General features: G+C 37.6%; 1 protein-coding gene across 1 annotated transcript; it reads right to left on the bottom strand.

Annotated features, from left to right (window-relative positions):
• Nucleotides 1–538: 538 nt before the first annotated feature.
• LOC144666586 (putative G-protein coupled receptor 19) lies at nt 539–1,636 on the bottom strand. The gene has a single exon (XM_078527993.1). It carries the CDS (start codon nt 1,634–1,636, stop codon nt 539–541), a length of 1,098 nt encoding a protein of 365 aa, XP_078384119.1.
• Between the last annotated feature and the right edge of the window lie 9,120 nt (nt 1,637–10,756).

The following is a 10,756-nucleotide window of genomic DNA, read 5'->3' as shown; positions in this document are numbered from 1 at the left end:
TCTGCTAAGTTTTGTGGCATTATGGCTACATGATACAAGTTATCTCAAAGTAACTATATAAATAGTTGAGACTTCATAACTTACTTACTTACTTACTTACTTACATATTTACATATATATTCGGACCCCCTAAATAAGTAATAAGTTAAGTTAATAAGTTAAAAATATCAAACCTCAATGGAATATTTGCCTTGTTTATTTTCTCCCCATATCGAGCTAGTCTTTCTATGAACTTCATATTTAAACGGTTTTTGGTTTATCGTGCACCTGCCAGTTCCCCCCCCCCCTTAAAGCTTCTGTCAGAGAGCTTACCGTGAAGCAACTAAGAGTGACAAAAGATAGAAAAAATTCCCATTAAAAATGTAGAAATGATGACGAAAAACTTCATTAAAAAATGATAGGTTATTTCAAGCAGCAAGGTCGCAAAAAGCATTGTTATTCAAGGATGAAGAAGTTTAACTCTGTTTTGTAAATGTAAGATACATCGAGGTTAGTTACCAAAGCTTTCATGGATATTCTCCCGCTTAGGTCTTCCTTTTCAAGGGTTTCCTTGTGGTTGCATCTCTACACCTACTACCCCTGCCGGAATGGCCTGGTTATGAGTAAAGAATCTCAACATGAACTTTCTCTTCAAAAAGGTGCGGAAATCTTTCATTTGCACAAGGTGTATTGCTACGTTGATAGCACCGTTTGAGAGAGCCATTATGACACTCACAGTGCGGATGACGTGGTCTGTTTCAAAATCCATCTTTGGCTGAGCTACCATGTGGTAGATAACATAAGCAACGTACAAAAGATAAGGAGTAACAAATGCAAAAGTAAGAACAACAACAGTATATATACTACGGATCCTAGCAACCCTTACCGCTGACCTGATACCATTATCTCGCTGAACATCGATGGTTCTCCTTGCTCTTGTCCACAAAGTTATGATAAGAGATATATTTAGTTTAATTAGAATACAACTTGGTATTATGTATTGCAAAAAAGTGAAAGTTACAAAGATAATCCTGAACATAAAATATTGATTATTGGGTCTGCAAAGCACCGTGTAATGTGTATCGTTTATATCATATCTTAACCCTTCGTGTGTGGCGGCAGGAAATAAAGCAACCACAAACCCTGCTAACCAAGCAAACAACACTATTCTTTTGACAGTAGAATGACTAAACGTGCGAGGAACTTGACGGGTTGAAAAATATTTCCCAAAGCTTATTACCAGCAGGTTGTTAATGGTGATACAAGGAAACAGGATGACCAAATACCGTCCAATTTTACAAGCCCAGCCTCTTTGCATTACATCAAGATACAATTGGAGGCTCACATATGGAAGTGAAATTACACTTGATAGGACATCTGAAATGGCTAAACTCTTAATGTAGAAATTAAAGTTCATTAAAAATGAACATGTCCTCATAAACGACTTCGCCCTATCCTTGGTCTTCAGAAAGAGTAGTATGAGGACATTTCCCACAAAGGCTATTATCCCAATGGCAACCAGTGACAACAGCAGTGCGAGTTTGGTCGAGGGATTAATTGGTCTAAAGACGTAGATTTTACGAAAAAAGTCTGTTCCGTTGTTAAGCACAGAGACGTTGTCTTCGTGAAGGCCGGACATCACATGAAATTTATTCATTCCTGCCATTTTCATCAACAAAGGAAATCTAAGCCGGGACAAAAGTAAACAAATTAACGAGAACTAGTGGAATGTGTCACAGATTTGCAATAATAAGACGGCTGACAGTGCATGTCACTCTAGCACCTTTGGCGTTGTATAACCATGGACTTAAGGTGATTTCCTAGTATTGCGTTGCGCATCCTTACTGCGCAGAATTTAGCGCGAGCACATAAACAGAATGGCGGCTTTTTCCTGTGCGGCTTGGCTCGCGAGAGAGAAAAATCATCGTTTTCTCGTGAACGAGTTCGATGACCTATCACTTTTTTCTCTTAGTACGAAAGTAGCGATCAAATTCTTTCTATAAAATGAATACAAATCAACGTCTATGGCAGAATAATACATTATCACCGAAAACGTGCACTTTGCCAGTACTCGCAAAGGAAATATAAGGAATTATATGGTAAATACAAGCTCTTCCTGCTCCTAAACGAATACGGTGACCCCCCCCCCCCCCCCCCTTTTTATTTTAAAATTTAGCTTTCCTTAAGGTAAACAACCAACTGGCAAAGTTTGGTTGGAATTCTATGAGCAGTTCTATTTTAAGGGAATTCCCTTAAAATGTTTACAAATTACTTTAACACAATATTGTAATAATTATTCATTGAATAAAATGTTATGTTTATTAAAGACGTCAATATCAGTTAAGATTTAAACACCACGGGGGATAATCAAAAATGGCCGCATTTGTCGTTTCGATTCTTAAAACTTTAAGATTTACTCATTTCTTACTTTTTCGAGTAACAGTTTTTAATTAATGCAATTAGTACAAATGTATACTTCGCTCATCAGAGTTTGCCCTTTGTATTTTAAAATTTTGAATGTGAAAATTGAGTTTTATATGTGTAAAGTGAGAAGCACAGCATTAAAAATCACTACAGAGCGAGGTTAGAATTCGAAAAAACAAATAACTAAAAGAAAAGTTAAAATAGCGAAACGTCATGAAAGTACCGTTTGTACTTCAGTGGAAAACAGAATAAATACATAAATTCAGTGAAAGAAATCGTGCTTTTTTCTATGTAATGAAATGAAGAAATAGACTTTCTTCAAACCTATAGATATTTATTATTTTGCTGTTGGTTTTCTTGTTTAATTTCCAACCAGTATTTTTTCTCTTGCTCAGAATTTCGGCAGGCGAAAAAAGTAACGATGCTGCAGTTAAAGTACACAAACGAGAAAGGAATTGCCTCGCTCCCACGCCTCTCGACACGTGACCTGTCGTATCGCATTTGAATTATACGAAAAATGAATCAAAAGAAGGGTGTTCTCTGTTGAACAGTTACTTGCATGCCGAAGTTTTTAACTCAAGCAATTTTGCGCTTAAATACTAGTTGAATAATACCTACATACCTTGATAGTAAATGATAACCAGCTAGATCTTTCTCTTGTGTGACACGGATGTGGTTATTCACGAGTGAAGAATATGTGCTGCTGATGTCTCCTTTCTACCTAAAGTGAATATCGGTGCTTGTTAGTTATCGGGTGGTTGTAACACGCCAATCAATAATATAATTTAAGTCACTGGAAGGTTGATTTGCCAGTAGTCTTGCGACATTCAGTTTGCATTTAGTAAATATAGGTATGAATAGATGTAATCAGTCCTAGGTTTAACAACTTTTTTTGGTTTTCAAGTTCACACTGTTGCCGAACTAACTCCATGGCAACGTTAGGAAATTAAATCAAATTTGCCTAAGAAAAGTTGATTGCTTGCTCTTTTCAAATCTTGATCGAAGGACTTTTTCGTAAAATTGTGTTAAAAAACATCTAAAACATGTTTTAAGAAATATTTCTAATGAAAGACGTTTCGCGCAACAACCCAAAAAATCATTGATATATTCCCTTTCCCCTGATTTTCCCTATGTATTCCCTATATCTTTTGCAGTGGAAACACCTTGTGTGGTTACGAGATTTGTATTGAATGTTAGTCTCCAAGCAAACGAAAATTCTATTCGTGAACTTTTACTCTAATAATTAAAGACTAAGAATTTTAGTATGCCTGCCAAAGTACACCATTTGTAAATATATTTTAAAACAATTACTGTATAACTTCTAATCTACTAATGGTACTTACTGTGCGATACTGCGCGATCAAATGTTTTCCTTTTGCCAAGAAATTAAACAGAAATGAGACTTCACTGTATAGGACAACTGAGTTCATCAAGGTTTTTAGTTTCCGCTGAAAACGATCAGTTTAAAGAGAGTAGATAAGTTAAAAAGCTAAATTTCAAAAACAGCAGCGTTCGCAGATATTCTTGAAAATCCATTTAGCAAATTAATAAACGTGGAAAAAAATTGCCTTATTTTGTGAAGTATTTCACACAAACGTTTTAATACTTCGATATCAATAAATGTAAGTTGATATTAGCTGTTGAGTCGCGAATTTCCACCGTAAGATGTCATAAATAAATAAAATATATTTCTCCTTAGTAATTTGATATATTCCCAACCCTTGTCAAATAAAATAAACACTTTTTTCCATGTGTGCCTTTGATTGGTCTTGTAAGTTTAAAGAAAAACAATGCTGTCACTCTAAATCAAAATTCTGTGAGCCATAAAACGGTTGCTTTTACGAGTTCGCACATGATAGAGCCCATTGGGTTTCAAGGTACTTCACACCGGTTTTAAATTGCAATATATTTTCATTTAATCAATTCAATTAATTCTGATTATTGCAAAAAAACTGCTTTGCAAATTGTCTGTGCTTACAAAATGATCATTTGTAAAAAAAATAATGCTATTATGCTATAAGTGCGGAATTAATCAACGCCTTCTTGTTTCTATTTTCGTTTCCAATGCAATAAATCTGCTCTACAAGTATTAATGGTGATATTTTTCCTCAGCTTTGAAATAATCTTTGAAATAAACTTAATCTTTGAAATATTATGTCATATAACATATCTGATTATTACTTATTTTATAAACACCAAGATTGCTCGAAGAGACAAGATGAAGAAAGGAAATCACAAAAAACAAATTATGCCGTAGGAAAAGGGTTATGAAACCGGACAAACTTCAAAGAAGCAAAATGATTCCAAGTCTTTGATAGGGCAGTATATGACCGTACACGATTTTCTCTTTTACACTCACATTCTTTCCCATAACTTTTCTCTTGCTTAGTTGTTTGTATGCATTTTAAAACCTTGTGTGATGCTACACGATCAAGGCCTGCAAGCGAACAAAACAAATAGTTTTACCGAGCGTTAATATCGTTTACCAGCTGCCAACCCTTAACTTGACAGTTGGCTTAGAATTTCTGGTCGTCCTATGGCAGCAAGTGTAAACCAACCGTCCGTATAAATGCAAAATGCACTTTTTCGTAAAGTGGCGTGTTTTCAAAAGAAAAAAATTCCTTTATCTTATTTTATGGACTAACTGCCAAAACGACATCTGCCTTCTTTTGCTAAGATCACCGAATCACAAGACAAGACCCAGATATAATGAAGAAAACTTTTCTGGATTGCCAGCCGTTATTTTATGACGAAACAGTAGTTCTCACTGTCTGAATTTAACTGAACCGTTTTTTGATCTTTACGTAAAATTTTCGCCTTTCAGCTGCGCTTGTCGAAAATGAATATAAACAGGATTTTTTTCAATTGATTGAACTGCAGTAAACCCATTAGTTGTCTTCACTTACCGTGAGTTGATTATATTAAAAATAAAAGTAAAAATTAACTGGAAAACATACGCATTATCTGCCTACCACATATTCGACAATAAATCTCGAGCATCAGGCCGTCTATGATAACCTTATCAACTGAAGGAAACGCACTGTAAGGGTTTAGAAAGGAACAGCGGTAAATGCAGCTGTCGTTTTAAGGCTAGGCTTTTTAGAGGATTTTCGTCTGTGTCATTGGCTATTTTACCACACAATTAGTTTCCTTTCTTGCTCAAAAGAACAGAGGTGCCTCTATGACGTTATAATATACACGTGACAGTAGCATGACATTACAAAAAGGAACGCTAAAGAAAAGAGAATGATTCTCTCTGCATGCAAAGAAATCAACAAGAACATAACACATTATCAAAAAGCATTGTTAACTCGTGTTTGCTAAACCCCATATTTTGACAATTGAGACTTCAGGAAATATTAATTGGTTGTATTTACTGTAGCCCATGTTTCCAAAATGTATAGCCTGCGTAGCTGGCGGTATTTTTGGGTCGCGTCCAAGCAAGCGGCGAAGCCGCGACAACGAGCGGCGAAAGCGAGTGGCTTGGGGAGAAGGCGTTGAAATACCGCCTGCCCGGATGGGTTGCTTTTTTGAAGAGCCCGTACGCTGGCGTACGGACCATTCTGATTGGATCAAAATGCTTAGCTCGTCAATCAAATGTTTTGGTAATCTCCCTAGGGAGCGTTCCAAAGGAACGGCGGCAGTTCTTTGCCGCGAACAAAGCAAATCAAGCATGGCACATCAAGCTTTATCGTGGGCCTTATCGAGTTTGAATATGTTACGCGAAGATGGAGAAATTTTTTGAAGCAAGAGCAACAAGCGACCGCAAACGATGTGTTTCGTGAAAGAGTTGTGATGGCCATTTTGCTAACCGCATTGCAGTTGATTTAATTTAGTGCGACTCCTGGTGCGATTCAGATAAAAGTTTAAGCGAAATTTTGGCATTACGCTTTGGTCTTATTGTATTGTCAAGAAAATCTATGACGTACCTTTGCTCGTTTTGACAATTTGGAAGCAGAATTCAACAAGATAAACTGTTTTTTTTCCTTAATGTGACCAGATTGGATTGGAAGCGGTTATTTTAGCCGAACTTGTTGCGTGACATAGCTTTGAAAAGCACATTTCCTTCCGATATACTGGAGCGCTCTTGTGTAAGCCTAGTTAGTTTCGAATGATGAACTATTTTGTTCGCTGGATTTTGTCGAATGAAGAGTCCGATTTGTAGATCTTTGTCGACTGCCGGTATGAAACGGAGTTTTCCGTGGACGTGACTGTCGAAATAGATCGCCTGGATTATTCAAAGCCACAAAACCTGTCAACAGGTTGTCAAAATACAAATAAGGGGCGGAAGCCAAAAAAGCAGCACATCCGGGCAGGCGGTATTTCAACTCCTTCTTCCCAAGCCACTCGCGGCTGCGCCGCTCGTTGTCGCGGCTTCGTTGCTTGCTTGGACGCGCTTTAAAACCCAAAAATACCGCCAGCTACGCAGGCTAAAAAGGTATGACCCTCAACATTCGTCAATCAGGTCTTACAAAAGTGAATTAACATGTACAAAATATCTGTCATGTAATCATGAATGGTGAAATACAACCATGTACATAAAAATACCAGCGCGGTTGAGTGGCAGCTGAGTAACAAAAGATAAACTTGAAACAAGCAAGTGTTCCACCTCATTGATACTCTGCAGTGCAGTGTTCTTATCCTGTTCTGCCATAAAGGTGATGTTACACGGGACAACTTGCAACAACGATTTTTCGCGCAACAATGTTGCGCGAAAAATCGCTCACAGTGTAACATAGTGTCGCGGACGATTTTTGCGCAACTTTTGACTCGGCAACAAGATGGGAGTTTTTCAACCCCAGTCAAAAACTCACAACGTAAGTTGACGAATATTTAGAAACTTGACACGTGTATCAGGGTCGCCGTCGATTTTTCGCGCAACATCTTCCCAGATTATGTTCAAGAGACGGACGCTCGCGCGCGAAATGTTGCGAGTTGGCGTTACACTGAAAATCTTCGCATGTAACATGCCTGTTGCCAAGAACATTTTGTACGATGTTGCGCGAAAAGTTGACTCGTTTAACATACCACGAAAGGTTGACGCGGTGTAGCGCGAAAAATCATTGTTGCAAGTTGTCCCGTGCAATATCACCTTAAAAGAAATGACAAAAGAGTGTTAGAAGCTGACGAATCGATACCATTGTTAAACAAGAAAAGATAGTGCTTTGCCACTGTTTACTTCATACAATATAGTTCAGCCGCCCCGTCCTTTCGGGTCCTGCATTGTTTTGACAAACGTGTATATACAACAATTACCTTAAAGTGCCACTAAACCGAAACTTATGTATGGAACTCATGTTATCTGAGGGCAGCATATCAACCTCTTGCTAGATTATTCTCTCTTACATACTTGGGTGGTGAGTTCCTAATGGAACTCACGTTATATGACTGGCAGCATATTGACCTCCTGCTAGTTTATTATGTTTTACTCGTGTGGTGAGCTAGTTATGGATCTCATGTTATCTGAGGGCAGCATATTGACCGCGAACTGGAATATTATGTCTTAATCGGGTGGTGAACTAATTATGGAACTGACGTTATCTGAGGTTAGCATATTTACCTCGTGCTGGATTATTCTGTCTTACTAGGGTTGTGAGTTCCTTAGGGTTCTCAGGTTTTCTGAGAGCAGCATATTGAATTCGTGCTAGATAATTATGTCTTACTTGGAGGGTTAGTTCCTTAGGGAACTCATGTTATCTGATGTTAGCATATCGACCTCGTGCTGGATTCTTCTGACTCACGTACTTGGTTCTTGAGTTCCTTACGGAACTCACGTTATCTAAGGACAGCGTATTGAATTTGTGCAAGATTATTCTGTCTTACTTTTTTGGGTGGTGAGTTCCTAATGGAACTCACTTTATGTGAGGTCAGCATAATGATAAATAAAAATAAAACTTTTTTCTGCTTTTGTCGCGTCTTTGTTTCTTTATACGCTGTCTGCAAGTTGGTGGTCTGGAGTCGAGTAACTTATAGGCGGTCAGCCGGAACAAGGAGACTGGAACCGAGAAATATTCGGAAACCCTCGTAACTCTTAGTATATGACAAGGGAGGAAACTTAGATGACAGACTTTAAATTTGACATGAATTCACAGCCAACTATTTGTCTGAATTTTACCACACTTACTCGGCAGACAGGAGAAAGGTTGAACTTGTTATCCATGGGCTTATTTTGTCCAAATGTTCCTAGGGTAAACGATATTTTGGCGTCCTTTTTAAATCTTTGATTTGGTTAAACGTTTCTGCCAGTTAAGGGTCACGAAAGTAAAAATTTCAAATCCTTGATTGACAGATTTAAGGCGGAAGTAAATGGCATTGTTTGTTCTCATTGGTTCTTTTCAACTCCGGTAGTATTTTTGTCTTGTTTCGGAAATAGAATGATCGACTGAAATTTAATTTCGTTCTCAGATGAGATTTGTAAAATATGCAAAGATTTAAAAAACCAAAATGCACGTGTAGAACGGTGGTTGCTAATAAAACCTTTTCCTAGGCGGTTCTCGTTGCCAATGAAATACATCGGCCGCGGACTAGATTTGTTTATTATTTACATCATTACCTACCATTCTGTTATTTTGAATTTGCTTGTCGAGGAAAACACCGCCTTTTCCCAAACTTATCGTCATTAAGCCGAAACAGAAATTGCAAATCAGAAGGTCGCAGAACAAAATGCGTAATTAGCTGAACACTGCCTGCACGGTTCTATGCAAAACAACAACGAGAATAAATAAATACAGGATATACTTTTTTCAGAACGTGTAATTTTACAGAAATTTTTATTTAGATTTGAAAAGTTGCTTTTAGTATCCGGCTACAGGGAGGTACTGAACTGACAGACCAAATGAATGTCTTCAAACAAAAGCATGACAGTCTAGTTTATTTCAATATTTTAAAATTTACGCTTCCTTCAATTCAAGAACGCCACCGAAGTTGTTTTTACAACTTTGCGCAAACTATATATAAGGATTTAAAATGTTTGGTTGGTATTTAGACTATTTTTGACAAGTCGGGAAGGTATAAGGACATTTTGCATGCATTGCTGTCTCTTCTGCACGTTACATTCTTACTTTCGGTTGTAAGATGGCATTCCACTTCCGTGACCCTTAACTGGCAGAAAGGTTCGACCATAAAAGCTGAGAGTTTCCTCCCTTCTCACTATATAGCACTCGTATAGTGATCAGATGTCGTCCCGAGAATTAATATTTCCGAAACGAACGACCGTCCCGGACCCCACACTTTTCTCGACCGCTATGAAATAAAAACGCAACAAGAGCACGTATGATTTTTTTTTATATGTCCTCATAGCTGATGCGAGGGCCCCTTGTGTTTTGACTGCTTTAAACTTCTGGTCTCGTAGATATTTTCCATTTTTATCTCTAGCTGGTAATTTTACTGCCTGCGATTTTAAGTTAAATTTACCAACGTTTGCTTGTTCTCTTTACTTTTTATTCTCGTCAAAGATTTTGGCTCTTCCATTTACTATTTTTACCCGAAACCAGATATTGTATGTGTACATTTGTTTTTAACTTTCTCACCGCACTGCAAATGTAACCGGTCTAGATGCCGGTCTAGATCGGAAAATCTAGATCGCGGTCAATATCGGTTTAAGCCAATCAAATTCATGAATTCGGTAGGTCTCAGTTCTTGTGAGACACGGCTATATAACAATTTGTTCTTATCAACCAAGTCACATGGCTTGGAAGAATCTTGTTAGAGGTGATGACTATAAACCGAGAGCAGTGAGGTTTGTACTGACCACCTCGGTCAAGATTCTCCCATATTGACCGACTAAGGTTTTTTTTTAACAAAATTGTATTATATGGCCAAAATAGAAAGCCGAAATTCGCGGAAGTGAAGCCAGCATTTCGTACTTGCATGGTTTGGCTTGCTGAGTGATCCTTATGTTCTTTTTTCAAGCAAAGCAAACAAGCGATGAATTCATTTAAACACACTTTATTAAGCATAAACACACAGTTTATTAAGCATAACAGCCCTTTCGCGTTAAAAGTCGTCCATGCATTAAGTGATTAACATGTATTTACAAAAAGTGGACGAATGAGTCTGGATGGATCAAGGAAACAAATACCTTAAAAATCCTTCATTTGTACCTTGTCTACTTGTCTACAATCCATGTTATTGCAGTAACTTGCAACAAGTGAAGACTCGAAAGCTATATTTTCGATAATCATTGTCCTCGAAATCGTCAGGTCCCGTTTCCATCGAGACCGTGCACGATCACCAGTCACAGAAAACGTATCTTAATCTAACTGCTCTACCGTTAATTCACAAACCGTAGGTAGTAAGAAGGCTATTGGTATTAATATTTTTACACAATGTTATTCGTTACATTACGGTGCAG

This window comes from Oculina patagonica, chromosome 9, assembly GCF_052425735.1.
Source record: "Oculina patagonica isolate OP01 chromosome 9, crgOcupat, whole genome shotgun sequence".
Classification (NCBI taxonomy): domain Eukaryota; kingdom Metazoa; phylum Cnidaria; class Anthozoa; order Scleractinia; family Oculinidae; genus Oculina; species Oculina patagonica.
The sequence above is the reverse complement of the archived record's forward strand: the minus strand, read 5'-3'. Positions and strand labels throughout refer to the sequence as shown.